The following is a 17,903-nucleotide window of genomic DNA, read 5'->3' on the forward strand; positions in this document are numbered from 1 at the left end:
CAAAAAAAATAAAAGATTGGTGGAACTGACAGCTGGAGGGGTGTCAGTCCACCTTGTCACGGTCAAGGTGCCCTTGAGCAAGGCACTGTACCCCCATGCTCCCCGGGTGCTGTGAACAGCTGCCCACTGCTCCAGGTTGGTATCTGTCTCTGAGTGTGTGACCCTGTGCATGTGCATGTGTGTGTCAACAGGTGCCAACCTGGATGGGTTAAAAGCAGAGGACAAATTTCACGTGTATGCATGACAAGAAAATCTAATCTTAATCTTAATCTTAAGAAATTCAAACTGTGATAAGAACATGTTATATGAGAGTCATAAAATGCAGAGGTTGAGATTTAATATAAATGCACTGGCTCCAACAAAGTACAATACATATTTTATAATGACAGTTTTTAATGTTTTTAAACTTTTGTTGATCGTGTGTCAGAGTGCTGTTTATCTTAACATTCAGCAAAGTATGCAAAATTATACTCACTGTCAATCAGTTGCAACTTTTTGATAAGTTAAGTCATCTTGTTGAGGAAGGAAACCCTATGAAACCATTTTAGAAAGGAAGGAAGAAGCGGTGGCATCAGCTCATCACACAGTCACAGACAAGAGGAACAGCAATTCGGAGAAAAAGCAAATCCGTCCATGTGACACTGTCTGGTTTCCTTTAGTTTTAGCTTGCAGTATGTACCAGAACATGCTGTTCTCTCAATGAGGTCTGTGCTTGTTATGCAACACAAATAGAAAAGAGAAGTTGTGCCAAGCTAGTAATGTGCTTAATTTACTGCACTAACTATTCTACTAATGGCTTTAATGGGGGAACGACAAAGGACCACATTCACTTGTGTGCAGCTTACAAAAGAGTTCATAAAAACAAAGACAAAAAGACACTTCTTTACTTTTTGAAAGTTTTATTGTTTTGTTTTCCTTACTTTTTCTCTTGTGCTTATCTGAAACCATTTAGGGGTCTAAGAGACCCCCTTGACAGACATTACACATCTCTATCTATTGCTGTTTCACTTTATATACATTTCAGCATACAAATAAGAAAAGCATAGTTACTCATCCTAAAAGTGCTTTTAGTGTAGTGGAAGAAGAAGACCATGCAAAGTGAAGTGCATTTACAAAAAGCAAAAAAAAGGAAAACATAGAAACTCGTAGCATATTTATCCAGGGACCTGTGTTTATAGCTTCATTGTGATAGATTAAACCTCTATCGTAGTAACTACATATAATGTAATATTCGTACTTTTAAAGGGCACTACTGATAATATGTAACCACACAGGCAGCACATAACTGACATTCATTCATTCAAAGAGAAACTGTAAAAAACTAAACATTTTGTGAGCTTTTTGTACATTTACAAAGACTAGCGTGAAAACAGATCTGTTCAGTGGTCACAGCTGTGACAATAATTTGAACAATGATAAGGTAAGTAAACTTGCTACTAAAAGAAATTAAGCAATCCAGCTGTATCAAACGCAGAATGTATGTGAGCATTTTAAATCCGTGAGGAAACCAAAGACACTGCCAGCTCGCAGGATTGGATTGGTGTTTTTAGCTTCACCTAGTGATGCCATACTGTGCACTTTTTCTGCTTTTCAGAAATGCTTTGTGTTACTTCAATCCAATTTGTAATACAAGGTCAAATCAGACATAAGACTCCTTGGCGTAAGAAAGCTCCTCAAACACAGGATGGCTGCATCTCCGAGACGCAACCTCGTGCTGGCCTGCTGATACAGACTCTGACATGGCTCTCTGGCGGAAAGGCTGCTGTCGCTCGACAACATTGTCCTGTGCTGTTTGAGCAAAGCAGTCCTGGTTGTATGCGTACTGTTTGACAGAGCAGGCAGTTGAAAAGTCATAATTTACAGAGGAAGGGCGGGACCTCCTCTCCAGCGTTACTGCGTCTTGTACAGTCATTGAGCAATAACGTGGAGGGAGGCCTGCATTCTGCACAGCCTGCTCATATGATGGAGGCCTGCAGGGCATCTTGCTGTCTACCATCTTAAACACCTCAATTGCAGATAGAGGACGTTGCTTGGGCTGAAGCTCAGCTGAGGGATCTGCTTCACTCTGGGAGTCTTCCTGGAGTGTCTCACAGGGGAAAGAGTTTTCTTTCTGAGAGTCTTTCTTCAGGCTGCTCCTGCTGAAAGCTCCTAAGCTCCTGGTCCTCATTAGGACTTTAGAGGCTACTTTCATGGACTGTGATCGCTTCTTCTCAACTGAAACTGGTCTGCCATTGTCAAGCTTAGCTTTTGTTGCCACTGAGGGCTGGTTGGTGATGTTTGTCCTCCTGTTGCATCCTGGTGACCCTCCTGGGGAGCTGGTGAAAACCGAGCCCTCTGATTGGTTGGAGGCGGAGCTCTCCAGAGAAGAGCACGAGCAGTCCTTGCCAATGTAGGGCAGCGGATCCATGTTGGAGCTGCTGTTCAGTTTTGGGAAAGACAAAACAGACTGGGCTCCACCTCGACTTCTGAGCAAGAAGGAGTCATCAGATATCTGCTTTTTTAGAGGCTGCTCATCAAAGTCTTCCCTCTCCACAGAGCAGTCGTCATGGCTTCTAGCGTGGCCTCTCAAGTTCTCAAGATCAGCTGAGCGGATGATGATGGGCTCAGAGCAGCGGCGGCTGAAGGGTGACTTTGTGTGGAAGGCAGCATCAGATTGCCATGACGAGGTGGTTGTGCTAGGACTCAGAGAGGAATATGAGGAAGATGAGTGGCATTCTCCATGTGGAGACCTGATCTTCTCTCCTGCCTCTATATCTCCATCTGGGTCAGTGCTGTCATATGCAGAGTCATGATGAAGGGAAGACAGAGAGTCTACGGGGTGGGAGAAGAAAGATACGATTAGCCTTTCCTTGTTCATATTTACTCAAAACCAGTTCAATTTTTGTCTCTCTCTTTATTCATTTTCTGTTTTAATACGATAAAATGTCTCTCTAGACCCTAAATAAAGATCTTTACAAACATTTGAATTCCTCGTTACTTTACCTTCATCAGTATGCAGCATATTCGGTATATTCTCTCCAAGAATCTCATAATTCTCCATCAGGAACTGAGTTAACTCTGTGACCTGCGGCAAATCAGAAAGATCTTGTGATGAGTACATCAATGTTTAAAAATACAAGCGAAAATTAGATAAAGAATTCTGATAAAATCCAGACACAATTCAATGCTTCGGATGGACCAGATAACATTTTTAATTAGCACTTACGAGTCTGCGCAAGCGCAGTCTTACTTGTGAAACCTGAGGTTTTCTGCATTGTGAACCACAAAGCTTCAAAGCACCAAAAGTGAGAAAGCATATTCATAACAAGAGTTTTTACCTTCTGCATCTTTTCCCTCTGCCCATCTAGCGGAGTGTCCTCCAGCTGCAGCAGCGTGGGGCCGATGCACACTGCCAGATTGTAGGCATCCATCTTGTTGATGTCTGCGCTCTCGAGGATGTGGTGCAGCACGCAGATTAGGTACTGCAGGAGGAGTTTGTTGGACCCAGGGAGATCATCTAGCACCCTGGTTCGCGGGCAGAATAAAGAGGAAGGAAAAAAAAACAGGAAGAAGATTAGATTGGCGCTCTTTGACTTGTTTTGAATTTCTTCCCTTTTTTTAAACCGAAGACACACAAAAAATGAGAAGTGTCTTTTATTCAGCCCACAGATAGAGGACATTTGGAATGCTCAGAAAAAGCACAAAAAGTACCCATTCCTGCTTTTAACCACATAACCATTCATGGAAAAAACAGATGCTCTTTTACATATAAATGCCACATATTCTAAAAGTGAAAAATGCGAGCACAGTAAATGTCAATGACTACTCATTAACGGGTATTGATCGCTTACTTTGTGACTTCCAGAGTTCTCTGCTGGGCGTCTTCATTGTCAAGAGCCGTCATCCACTTGTCGTAAAGTCCAGACCTCAGCAGGCTGCCAGGAAGCTCCTTCAGAAAAGTCTATAAACCAGAAGTAGACAGCGGTGAGGCTTATTGTTTATTCTCAAACAAACTCAGATATGCAATCAATATACAAGTCTGTAAGTGCCGACTTAAAACACATGTTGTGTGATGCATTTCTAGTTAATTATGATGAATATTGGGGAAAAAAACATAATTGATGACTTTAGCTATTAGTCACTTTGTTTATTAAGTTGTTTAAGCATAATTTGATGCTTAAAGTAAAAGTACACATGCTACTTTGCCTTAAGCAAAGTATAAGAGTGATGTAGTTGCAGGAGGTACACGCTGTTGTTGTGGCAGAAGTGGTGATGGTTATTAAGAATAGTAATATTACTGATGTTTTTTACAGATGAGTTGTATAGCTAATATAAATGTGCTTTTAGGAATCTCTGCTGTAACATTTTCTGACTCATAAACTCGTAAAGAAACTTACTTTGAGCAGTCCCACAATCAGAACCACAGGCTGACCCTCCAAATCCACCTCCGCACCGCTGTTGAGCTGCTCTTTGATGTCCTTCATGTTCTTGTTGTTGCACGTCTTACGAAACACCCCCTCAGTAGATGGACCTCTCTTCCTCAGCAACACCAACAGATCCTAGTTGGTGAGAGGAGACAGAGGAGCAAGCATTAGGCAGGGTAGGATTATGACGTAAAAAACGAAACAGGCTCTGTGTGTGTTTGTATGAGCGCATTTTGGGTTGAGACTGATAAACATGTAGCTCATATGCTTGCATGGATTCCTCTCCTGATTCATAAATGAAGAGGAGAGTAAAAGGTCAGCTAATTTGGTGTTTATTTATTATTTATTTTATTTAGGGAAACAGAAGAACCGTCTATTCTTAAACATTTTCCTACTTCATACATTTAAACAACTGAGACACAGTTTTAGAAACAAAAGCCACTAACAGGGGGAAATGACACATTTTTAATCCACCCACTTGGAAAATAAATCTGAATGAAAATTAACTTACTGTGATTGGTTTGGGAAGTGAGTAGTCATCTGGACATATCTTGCTGAGGGGCTGTCCGAACAGCTGAATCTTGGTGTCCATGTCTGTCCGGCATGCTTTACTGGTGGAACCCTTTCTGAGCTTCATTCTATTCCTCACCAGGTTCCATCTGGTTTCTAATGGAAGCAGAAAGGTTGCATCCATCAATATCTTATATTCAAATAAATTATTTTGAGTTCGTGCAACCCTGCAATAAGTAAAGATGTGCAAGAGTCAAAGCCTAAATGCCAACATAACACTATTTCCTTCACTTGTTCGATTTAATCAGTGGGTAGATTTCCTTTTTCTGCCTGTGGTTTTTCTCTTTGGTCTCATTGCACACTCAATGGGGCCCTCCCTCCAGCGAAACTGGCACTGATAAAGATTTTTGTAAAACCAGAGACTTTCAAACTCACCAATGGGCTGCACCAGCCTCTCCTCTTGATTGTTCAACTGCTTTGACAACGCAGAGATCTTTGCATCGCCCTGGCAACAAAATAAAGAAAAAGCGATGTGGTGACAAGCTCACAAGAGGGAACATGAGCGCAAAAGCAGAAGAGGAAGAGGATGTCTTTTTTTCCTAACCCGCCTGTGCCACACACCCCTCAGTCAACCTGCTTACTCACACGTGAATGAGTTGGAGTGATATAAAACTACAAAATTAAACAATCTGTACGATTTATCATTATCCAATACAGGTATCTCCAAATAAACATTTTTCATAGCGCAATTTAACAGTATTTTTATTTTTGCATCTATACTCTTTTCTGAAGCCTTACTGTATATTCTTGCAGCCTTAAACAGACTTTAGCCAACAATTAAACAAGAAGCGACAAGCGACTTGGGATTTTCACCTACCTCAAGTGGAAGCTCGATTAGTTGCTCCATGCCACCTCCTGTTTTAGTCTACAAGAGAGGGGGAAAAGGAGAAAGACAGTGAGAAATGTTATTGAATAACAGCTCCTCTGTAGTTTTTTAGTTTCAGTTGGTTTGTGGTAGCGTGGACAGTTAGAAACTTACCACGATACTGCCACTCAACACCTTCATGAGGACGTCCGGAGGTGAAGAAGAACAACCAGTCCTCGCTTTTGAGTCTTTAATTTTTCTGTGATGAGGTCAGAATAAATTTGCTTAGAATTTGTCTACAGAAAGTTTGCACTCTTCTCAAAGTATTTGCTTTTCTCTTTTATTGTTTTAATTTCTGTTTTACATTAATGTTTGTTATTTGAAATTTGAGGAATTAAACAAGAAAACTGGTTAACCAAAATGGAACGATGTACTCTTACGATGTTCAAAATGAAACAGAATCATTCAAAGACACCCTCCTGCTTTTATCTATCCCACATTATCTGAATTGTTGATCATGAAAGGCTACTTTGTCCCAATTCATTTAAAACTTGATAACAGGAGATGACCTGTTGATCTTAATTTGTGCAGTGTAACTACCGGTACATCACAAGGCAGAATAGATCCGAATATTTACTATGTACCTCAAGTGCAGGTAAACTGTGAGCAACAATAAATGAAAAAGCATAACAGTCTGTTGATATAAGCTTTGTTATAAAGAATGTTATTTTTTTTACCTGTGGAGAGTATCTAACCAGCGTTCTTTCTCCTCAGGCGAGCTGTGGGCGAAATAACAGCATGGTATGAGTTACTAATCCACACAGAGATTCAAACGAGCTATCAGATGACAGTGGGAGGAATGAGAATAAGCTTGCACCCACAGTCTCTTTTAACAAACTCTGGTGGAAAGTGTAGCACAGTCATGGGAACAGGAAGCAGCGTCACGGCGTGCCCCAAACCAGACACCTTCCACTTCCTCCTTGACGGCAGAATTGCTGTGGCTTTATGTCCATCAGTGGAAACAGGACGACAACACCGATGCACAAACCTACGTGTGCACCTGTAAGGCTTTACCCATAATAACCCAATTTCATGCCTTCCATTGCTAATGTTTTTTGGCACAAAAAGTGTCAACAAGCGAGCATGAGGTTCCTCGCAGGCTCCACGAACGTCTCTGTGTGAAACTTTCACAGAGTGAATCATTACCAAAGTCTCGATCAAGTATCCATTCAGAAAAAGGCTTCTCATTTTTAAACAAAGCAATTCAAAACACATCTGGGTATTAATCAGCTTCTTGGAATACGATATTGGGCAAAAAAAACAGCCTCAGGGTTTGATTGTACTGATTTTGCGAGAAACGTGGGAGTCAATGAATAACACAAATGAGGCATTTGTTATGTGGTGCCACTTTAGTGCCTTTGATCAGAAATTCCAAGCAGAGAAAAATGCACACTCATTCCCTTTCAGCCAATGACACTGTCTAAACATGATAAATGAGAAAGGTTTCTCTTACTGTAAAGGCCAGTATTTCTTGTTAAGTCAGCTGATGATATGGGAGTTTGGCCACCAGCTCCACACTTCCTATTTTTTAGGGTTTTTTGTCTTGTGATGCTGCAGTGACAACTTTCTCTTTGATACTTCTTTGTTTTACTGAAGGCCACAGATCACATGATGATTTACTATATGTGCGGATATTCAATAGAAAGCCTTAGATTTCATCGACCCAATGACTTGCAAAAGAAATGTCTCTGCATGTCTTTTTTGCTAACATCTTTTTCCTTTCAGTGGGGAGCAACAGGCAGCAAAATCCACTATTGGCCTCTCTTAAATTTGATTTTCAAGAATCAAATGTGTAGCAGTCTGTCTAGGTTGTAGATCATCTTTTTAAATACTGCACAATATCCCTGCAGAGAGGGCAGGACAACAAGCCTTATGGCGCTCTATCTCTACTAAGAATATGTAAAATCAGGAGGTCTAATTATATGTTTGGAGTTAAAAAGCATGATTAGGATATATGTTGGAAAATAACCATCACATGCAGCCACACGCATGCGTATTTATGCTAAAGGACATTCATATGTCTTTAAATCAGCACTTTACGTGTTGCTGTTTGCATGCGAGTCATTCTCTGCGTGTCTTCTCACCGAAAACACACTAGACAAAAAGTGAGAGCCCAGGCCAGAACGAGAGTCAGCCTGAGGTCGATATCCCCGATCATTGTGTCGTCCTCCTCCTCCTCCGGCTCGTCCTCAAAGCCGCAAAGCCAGATGTCCTCCAGGTTCACTCTGTGCTTCAGACGATAGCTGGCGTTCGACCTGCTTGGAGAGAAGCAAAATAAAAGCAACCGCCCCTTTAGATAGTCCTTTCTGATTTCTATTTCTTTGCCTGTTTTTAATAATTACAGTGCAGGTTTCAGTTCCACAGATTTCTGTCTCAGCGATTCATCTATTTCCTTCTTTAATCAATTTTATAGAGTCATTCATGGGTAACACAGAAACAGACTGCAGTGTTTCTGCTTACAAGCCACAGGCTTTTGTTTTTTGTGAGAGACTTGGAGCTCAAAATAGAACTGAAGGGCATACATTACTACATTATCATGTAAAAGCCTGTTTTAAACCTTCCGAACAGCCCCCAAACATTTATGGAAGATTGATTTCTGTACTGAATACAACACTATGTTGGCCAGCAATGCTCAGGGCAATAAGACAGAAATTTGCTCGTATGATTTGGTGGATAATTGTTGATTGTTCACATTTCTGAACAGAAAAAAAAGGTTCAGTAACTTCACTGCGGGAAAATAAATGTCCCAGGTGACTGAACTCCATTATTGTTCTCTGAAGGCTGTGCAGTGATGGATTCTGAATAAACTGCCTTTGTAAGTGGTTCAAACACAGCCTCAACAAAAGATGAGTAGTGAATGATTAGAGGGAGGAATCATTATTTTCCCACCACACCTCCATACAGCCACACTTCAGCTTTAAAAAGCATTTGAGCATGACCTAGCGGACCTCTACGCGTTTGCAGCAGAGGCCTGGTGCGCCAAAAGATCAGAAGAAAAATCTCAGAGATGCAGACAAAAGCCCTGATCTGAGGGATTTACGAGGTGTTACAGTGCACCCTGATCTGGACGGTTCCCCTTGGTGACGGGCCGGCCTCTGTGGTCATTGGTGGGCTGGCTCCCAGTGTGGACAGATCCCCAAGATATCGTTTCCTCAGATGTTGATGTTGATTGTTGTTGAGGTTGCTCATGTTGGGGGGGTATGTGTGCAGTGTGGTTGTCAATGTGATGTTGTGTGTGAGTTTATGTATGTATTGATTTTACTGTTGATTTTATTATGTAAAGCACTTTGCTATGTGCTATTTGCACATAAAGTTTGATTTGATTTGATTTGACCAATGGAAAGAGAGAAGTGACGCAACGACCAGCTTTAATTATAGAAAGCAAGTGAGAACTAAACCCAAACAGATCAATGTCCACTGTGCGTTGTTTGTATACAGAGCTGTTATTTACAATGTGGTTTATAGACAACTTTTACAGCCATAAGGCTTTTTTACAGTGACTGCTGACTTCCATCCATCCATCCATTTTCTATACCCGCTGAACATGTGGTCGGGTCGCGGGGACTGCTGACATGTTCTTCTCAAATTTATTTATTTAGTCATTTATTATTATTATTATTATTATTATCATAATCATTGTAAACATTTCTACTTTTTTTAGCTACTTGACTAATTTGAATTTCTCCCATTGGGGGACGAATAAAGTATTTTTCTATTCTATTCTGTTTCTTTCTATTCTATTAAAAGTTAAGCGGTAAAACTATATTTTAACACAGGGCCATTTAATCACTATTTAATCACCGAATGGAATTAATAGTTTAAGATTATACCACTTAAATGTGACTCTAATAAGCCATTGAACTGGAACCGTCCACGTGTGACTTGATGTATGCCAGTCTCTTCACAACAAACTAAAATCCAAAATGAAAAATGATTAATGCCACATGCAATCATATCAAGAACTACTGAACCCTCATATACACAGACTCAAAGCCTCAAAAGCTTGTTCACTGTATCACAATGTTGTCCCAGCTGTGAGCACCTACAGGAACAGTGGGCAGGTTGTGGTACACAGATGACTGTGATTATCCTCCCACTCAAGAGGTGAAAATCTTCTTTGACAAACAGATCTAATCCGAGGCATGAGAATAACTCTGATTATAATTCACCTTTGTGTTAATATCAATGTGGTATCTTTAATTATGTTGGGAAAGCAAGATGAGGTTGTTTACTTTGTACCTCACTCATGACATTAATGTTTTGGTTTTCTTTTCTCATTATGGGCAGGTTGTAACATTTTCTAATTTCCAATTTCAACACTTCTTCTAAGATTTAAGACATAGTCAGTTGAGGAAACAATAGGCAAGCAGCCTACAGTTACATGTTTTGAAACAAATTTTTGAGATGAAAACGTGTTTTAAGGGAAAACCGTTAAGTTTCCCCTGGTGTGACTTCCCTCGAGGGAAGCACCCTGCTTTCTTTTACAAACGTGAAGTCCGAGTTGCTACACTGGCAGCTTGTTTTGCTGGGAGATTCCCCAACAGTCCAAGTGTGCGGTCCGAAAATACACAGTTTGTTTTTACTTCCTCTTTCGCTCTGAGGCTCAGACTGTACAGACATTTTTTTCACAGAAACTCAAATAGCACATTGGCATTACAACTGTATTTTTTAACTTTGTCAGGTGAATAAGGTGTTTCAAAGTGGTGTTTGATTAACTAATCATATCTGTTCATGACCATCCATCCATCCATCCATCCATCCATCGACGAATAATGATATCTTACTTGAGTTTAGCGAAGACAATGACATCACTGAAGAGGAACAGGTGTCTCTCCCTGGTCTTCGAGCCCTCTGTGACCTGGACGCACTCGTCCAGCAGCAGCTCTCCGTTCTCGCTGGTCAGTCCGAGGACAAATGGACTCTGCTCCACAGACACCCAGCATGGAATCTCCTCCCTGAACCAAGACACGCACCAAAAAAAAGCTGTTTTGAAAGGGACTCCCCACATCCAGACCCATTTCAATGGTCATACAGGATCATTTTCCAAAACATCTGGGCGTTACAAAGATCACATGTGCGGTAAATGTCCTTAAAAGGACAAAGATGATCACATTCTTGAAATTAACATGAGATGGGAATTCACCAACTTTTCATGTATATTGTAGATTGTTTTAATGGTCTTTATCTACTGCAACATTAGAAATAAACATTGGTGCATTTTAAGTGGGGATGAGTCACAAAGGTTGGGAACTGCTAATCTATTGCTGGTAACCAAGCAAATCATATTGTGAAGTGACTGCAGTTGTGTTTTGATCTTTTTATCTCTGGGGCAGTTTTACATTTTACAAAAGAAAAATGTCAGATTTATGTAGCATTGCCAGATAAATATCAATGATTATTGAAAAATATGAGCCCATTTTATTACATGCATAAAAGGGATGAAGCTGACTTCAGTTTGGATTTTTTTTTTTTTTTGCAACAGAAAAGTACAGTAATGACTTATTAATGTATGTTTCTGTGGCACACTGACTTCCATCTGTGAACCAGATTTCCTCCTGAACAAGGAAAATAGTGACTTTGGTGGTGTTTTTTTACACCTAAATAAGTATTGCTTATTCTATTGCTTATTCTAAAACATTTTACAACACTGCTGACTGTCTTGTGAAATCTTATGAAGTCTGATAATAGAATGATTTTGATCACAGAAAAAACAACGGCGTGTTGTTGTTGCCCTGTTGGGTCTCAAACAGGCCAATGTCCGACCAAACAAGTAAGAGTTTGCTCTCAGGGACTGTGAAACCAGTTTTCGTGAATGCTCTTCCCACAGCCTTATAGTTCAGGGCATGAATTCAAATTCTTTCAGCAGAGGTACTTTCCCTGTCACCCTCTGCAACCTACAAAAGGTGACACATAAATACCAGCAAATAGCACAGTGGGAGAGCTTCCTTTGTTCGTGCCAACAACATAAACTGAAGCCTCTCTGTAAACTCTGGCATGGTTCTATACATGACTGTCTTTTGCAAAGTATTGGTTAATAAATGTAATCAAAATGAGAAGATTGTCCTTTACTGATAGCTTTGTTTCAAACAAAGTCACAGCCAGAGAATCATCTTCCGGTGAGGGAGGTATAAGTCTGGCTTACAATCCTCCATGTAAACTTAATGTTTTCAGGTATTTCTTTCCTTTGGATAAAGGATGCTAACTTGTAAGCTATCGTTACCCTAACCTCTAACCCTAACTTCCCCTTTAAATAATTGTGTGACTAACATACAGGATACCTCAATTTGAATACTTCTGCTTCACCTCAGAAGCAAAAAATCCTGCAGAAAACATTTTTTCTGGGAATCTTTAACGATTGTTTAGTGTAGTAACTGTATCTGTGAATTTCTGTTAATATGCGTTTGTGTGGGTTTGTGGAAATGATATCCAGCAGTTTATTTTTGTCCTCTGTGGAGAGACATTAGTCTGAGCTCTTAATAAAGCAGCATTTCTACATTTCTACAGTACAGTGGACATCCTGTACAGAACACCTGGACTGTGTTTTCAAAATGGCAGGCACTGAATTTTTCACTTTTTATGTTTTATGGCAACGAGAGAGTGATTTCTTTATCTTCTCTCTCTCACACACACACTGTCTCTCTTTTTTGTCTTTCCAGTTTTTTTTTATGTTTGAGGATTGTAGGACTTGCTAATTTCTGTTTTTACCCATTTTCCAATCAGACATAGACCTCTCACGGCATGAGGAGGAGGAGGAGGAGGAGGAGGCCAAGGCAGCAATATCGGAAAGTGAAAGTTCAGAGCTGGATATATCACGTTTTGATATTAGGAACAAAGTGATGACACCCACTGTCTTTTGATTTTGTGATTAACCGGCTTTGTTGGGTCATGTAAAGTTCATGATGAGATAACGAGATGATAAACATGCTTTTAACTCCACTTCTTCAGTGTCAACCCCATTTTAGGAGAATGCTTCACTGGACAAAGCTAACCACAATTGTAAAGACTGGGAGCTTTCTGACTACTTAAGCTAATGTATACATGACCAGTTTTTAAAAAGTGATGATAAATGTCAGCGCATACAAACCATAAGGTGGTCCTCACCGTTAAAACTACCCAAGAAATAGAAATACGGGAAAATTAGCATATATTAAGCCATTATATTCTGCCATCAAACAACACCTGGACTCCCTACAAGAGACAGATGATGAAAACTAAATAAAGTACATTATTAAGGGTGAAAAAAAAGACATTCCTGTTACATGTTTCTTGCAATTAAAATAATTGCAGTAACAAAAATATATATAGATAATTATATATATTGATATTTGACATTTATAGCTATTGACTGCATGCATTCTAGTAGCAGCTTCTTAAACCGGGAACTGAGTCCTAATTTTGTATCGTAAACATGTAGCTGGTAGCTGGTATGAGAATAAAAGTTCCTTAAATCCTTGAATCCTTGTTTACAACATGAATCAATACCTACTATGTAGGGTAATCACTCCTGCTTTCGCTTCACTACTCTATTTGAATAATCGTATAAGAATGCAGTGATTATTGTAGCGCCTTAGCTGTAAATAAAAACTTAATATCATTCAAATTTAATCTATCACTTTAAATGTGATTTTATTGTCAGCTATACTCTCTGTTTCCGTCAGTGGAATTCCCATTATAGTGAAATCAACACCCGCAAGCCCACCCCTTTCACGATGTGTGAGCGTGAGCGCTGAATGGGTGGCTGTGTGAGAGTGGGATGTGTCTGACATTTCTCTGCTGTTGCTTTCACAGACTCGCCCACTGTCTCGGTGGTCTCTCACACAGCGACTTGATGACAACTGTATAAAGTTAGACGTCAGATGAATAAAGGAGGGCGAGCCCACACACCTGTCTCGACAAAAGTCTGAATAGTCTGTAGGTGTTTATGGTGGGACTGAGCTTTTTGGACTGAAAGATTAAGTATGGAAACTCTCTTTTGAATTGTGTTTGCTATGAATAAGAGTCCTATTCTTACACAAAAGTAGAAGTCAGCTCCGTCACTTCTTGGATAAATGACAGAGAGATTGTAGATGATCGTTATAACTGACTGAACTTACCATGAAGACGACTGTCTAAATGTAACACGAAACCTTTCTCAACCCCGACAGATGTTCTACTCAGACCAAGAAATCCTTTGGTAGTCTTTTTGTTGGCCTATAATCACCTAAATCCTGTGCTGAAATATTTCCCTTTAAGCACACACACATCAAATATCAAATATATCAGACTTTTGTAGAAATATGTACATTTGGTATTTTTGTTGTCGGCCTAATCATTACAGAAATTGGCATAAATAGTGTTGATTATTGTCAAAAAGAATAAAAGCGTGGGGTTTTTTTGTCTCAAAGTTGCTTAGAGAAAACTTAAAACAAAGGCAGGATTGTAGGGTGTTAAGTATGTTAATCAACATTATATCATGTGTTGGGACAGCAGCATTATGACTAAAAGAAACTGAACAAACTGATAAAGAAGGCTGGCACTGTGCTGGAGACTGCTCCGGAGCCCCTGAAGCCGATTGTGAAAAGAAGAATGATGCACAGGTTGATGAGCACCACAGACAAAACTCTCCCACCTTCTATATAGAATTATGTTGAAACAACATAGTGTTGTGTTGCAGAGGCTTCTGCAACACAAAAACGATACAGGAGATCACGCTTGCCACTCACAATGACAGCTAAAGATGGGGAATGAAAAAATGATGATAACAATTACTACAACATGAGATTTTACCGTTGGGATTAGAAATGTCATTTTCATTCATCTGATTTCATTTATGTCCATTTTATTTCACTGAAAAACTAGATAGAAGACCAAATTTTGTCAAATTTAATGGCTCACTGTTTTGTAAAATATAGAATGCAGCTGGTGCCGTCAAAACAAACAAAATGTTATGTTGTGGACAAGATGTGAACATGACCAGCTTTCGTAAATCCACGTACAGTCTGAAAATGACAATGCTGTCACATTAATGAGCTGAAATTAATGCCGCCTGGTGGACTGTACAGCCAGCGTGGTAGTGAATGAGGTTTAAGTAGTTCAAGTGTGAGCAAGTTACAGTTTCAAAACCCCCTGAGTGAATCCCCACAGGGACATCTGCGCTTGTGGCTTGAGCAGAGTGGGCTGTGAGGCCTGCAGTGGTGAAAATAATGTGACTGCAGGTCGCTGTTACACGTGGAAGGATAAGGGGAAGAGGAAGTCAATTTATTTTTCTCTATACTGCATGTGAGATGCTTTTCTGTGACTTTTCCTGCATGCTGCCATCTCTAGGTTGGAGGCTGAATTTAAAAGAGACTGAAACTGGATGGAAGGAGTAAGAGTTTACATAAAAGGTATGATGATATAGTCCACTCTACTAAGATGAGAGTGAGTTTGCAACAAAACCATGAGGTTCATCACAAAGTTTTACAAAGCTTCACCTAAAGCCTTCCTATTGTTTAACAGCTGGTCACTTAGTTCACATATCTCAGCTTTGTCTCATCATGTTACCAAACAGGAGAATGGTCTGTTTAAGGCAAACACATTAACAGTTATTTTTATAGAAAATATGAAGGTGCATCACGCTGTGTTGCATGCTAGGCAGGAATGCCATCCTGGAAGGTTTGCTCTACAGTTAACTCTGCCTACCGCCATTGTTGCCTGGTTAGTTTTTGTTTTGTTTGGCTAAAAACCGACAAATCTATTGCAGGAGGGAAGAGACAGGAAAAGAAAAGTAGAAGAAGAGGAAGAAGATAGACCCTTCTTGTTTTTATTGAACCATACCACTAAATGCAAGATCTGATCATTAATAAGTTGGTATTGTGCCCCTGGAGTTTTAAATGCTCTGGGTTTTATAAGTCACTATAATGATGAAATTATGTGTTTTAATATTCAAACTCACTGAAACTCACACAGTGGTCACACCAGTGCTCTCATTGGGTCCTAGTACACCTCAACATCAAGTTTAACCAAAATGATCTTATGGCAGAGCAACAGAGAAACAAACAGAGAAACATCCCAGCAGAAAAGAAAACATAACTTTCTGGGTTTAAAGACTTCATGAATACGTAACCCTACATCTTTTCATACGATGCATTTCTTTGCACTTTTTTAACCAGGGCAGTTAATCAGTTAACTGCCCTGGTTAACTTAATTAACCACTGATCTGGATTAATGTCATTATCAGCTCAACATAAGATAAATAAAGTTTTCAAAACTGATTTCCACTTGAGTTAGAATCATTTTCTTGAAGAAAGCCTAACAGGACGACATTATAAAACAACCAACTTTATTGTCTCTGTTCATGTGTAGTCTGTAAACTCATTATCTCATCCTCACGTCTGTCACCTCGAAAACAAAAGAAAGTAGGATCTACAAATAATCCAAAGCAAAAGGGTATGAATGAGTCATTTAAGTGCGATGGATTATACGGCATAATTACAAGTATGACCAAATAGCAACTAGGTTTTTAGTTATTAAAAGGACAGCACAATGTTTCGAGCATCTTTGTGTAGATGCTGTCTTTATGTTTGACCCGAGCAGCTGATAGTTGGCAACATTTTTCAGCTACCGTCACTGTTCTGAGGAAATTCTTGGGACGTGGTCTACTGAAACTGTAACCGCATGATTGTTTTTGTAGAGCAGAGTTGACTCTTGTTTCGGTAAACATACCAAAAAAGCACTTTTCTTTGAGAAAATGCTTTTGTTGCGGGTGCTTGTTTAGATCTGAGTCAGACAAAAGATGACACAGTCTTACCAGTGATTCTCAAATATTTCAATCCTAAATGTCAGTTTGTGACACAATATGAGGTACTGAAGCAAACTGCCGTTGAAAGTATTATTTCCAGTAGAAATGTTGAAACGATGTTTATGCAAGACTCAAGAGCACGGTCATGTTTAGTTGGACACGTGTTTTAAAGTTTTGTTACCGCTTCATTGTGGGGAAAGAAATCAACATGAAGAAAAGAAGCTCCTCAGAAATACATCACAGCAGTTGAGACCTGATGCCAGCACCTGCTTTAATTCTTGTTGTTGGTTTGTTTTTTGCAGGTTTCACTGTCTGCTGCAGCTGTGCAGCTGCCAGGTAATGACATCTGCAGGTTAGACGTAAACAAATGTGGTAACATCAGCTGGCATTTCATCAGCTTAGTGACGGAGCGTTTTCTCATCAATCATGTCAGTGAGACATACACAAGGTTTGACCTTTGGCATTTCTGATGAGCGGAAAGCTCTAACTTTTGTATTTTATTCATTTAGCTAAACAAATCCTTGCTATGCTCCTAGATTTTCATCTCTTCTGTTTATGGCATTGATTTCCTCACTTCTTTCTTATGGTATGTAACTCAAAAACAAATCCTTGACTCTCAGTGAGACTGTAATCAATTGCAAACTCAGTCAATCGATTAGTTCCACAACACCAGTTCAGATCTTGATACACACCTCCTCCATCACATCTACTGTTAAGATGTCCAGACAATCTGTTAAACCACTACACTGCACAAAACTGAAGTGGATTATTGTTGCAGCTTTCTGTTTGCAACATACAAGATTAATTTGCTGGTGTAAATGCACCTTCAGTCTAATAACCATCAACAAATTATGCGCACCTGATAGGAGACCATGGCATTCCCAAAGCCTTCCCAAAGACCAGAGATGGAGCAGAGCGTCGTCTCTGAGCCAAGTGTCTGAAGTGCTGTGTGGAAAAAAAGAGTCATGTTACAGTGACATCATAGTACAATACTATACATCAATCATGATGGCACAATACCTTCGGCCTATCAGTTTTCTTAACAGCTGTAAAGAAACGCATTTTTCTATGTGTGAAAGTTATGTGACAGAAAACGAACAGACCTTTGAACACAGTGTCGCTGTTTTTGTGCTCTAATTGCTAAACGAGAAACTGGATGAAGCAGAACTGAAGCTGGGAAAAAAGGTCAGGAGAACGAAAACAAACAAAAACTGGAACGCGTGACAAAGTGTCTGCAGCCAGGCTGTTATACAGAGTATGCTGACTCATAATGGACCAGATCTGGGCCATAAGGGACTGAGGTGAC

At 39.8% G+C, this 17,903-nt stretch overlaps 1 protein-coding gene across 1 annotated transcript; it reads right to left on the reverse strand.

The window, feature by feature from the left end:
* Window positions 1-879: 879 nt before the first annotated feature.
* tagapb (T cell activation RhoGTPase activating protein b) lies at window positions 880-17,532 on the reverse strand. The gene is made up of 13 exons (XM_075459348.1): window positions 17,457-17,532; window positions 10,623-10,793; window positions 7,923-8,093; window positions 6,516-6,557; window positions 5,953-6,037; window positions 5,791-5,838; window positions 5,349-5,418; window positions 4,915-5,069; window positions 4,377-4,538; window positions 3,831-3,940; window positions 3,318-3,504; window positions 2,983-3,064; window positions 880-2,811 (listed from the first exon to the last, which is right to left on the reverse strand). The coding sequence occupies exons 1-13, from the start codon at window positions 17,474-17,476 to the stop codon at window positions 1,640-1,642; spliced, it is 2,475 nt and encodes an 824-aa protein (XP_075315463.1). The 5' UTR covers window positions 17,477-17,532; the 3' UTR covers window positions 880-1,639.
* Window positions 17,533-17,903: the final 371 nt, after the last annotated feature.

The sequence above is a fragment of the Odontesthes bonariensis genome, chromosome 24, assembly GCF_027942865.1.
Source record: "Odontesthes bonariensis isolate fOdoBon6 chromosome 24, fOdoBon6.hap1, whole genome shotgun sequence".
NCBI lineage: Eukaryota > Metazoa > Chordata > Actinopteri > Atheriniformes > Atherinopsidae > Odontesthes > Odontesthes bonariensis.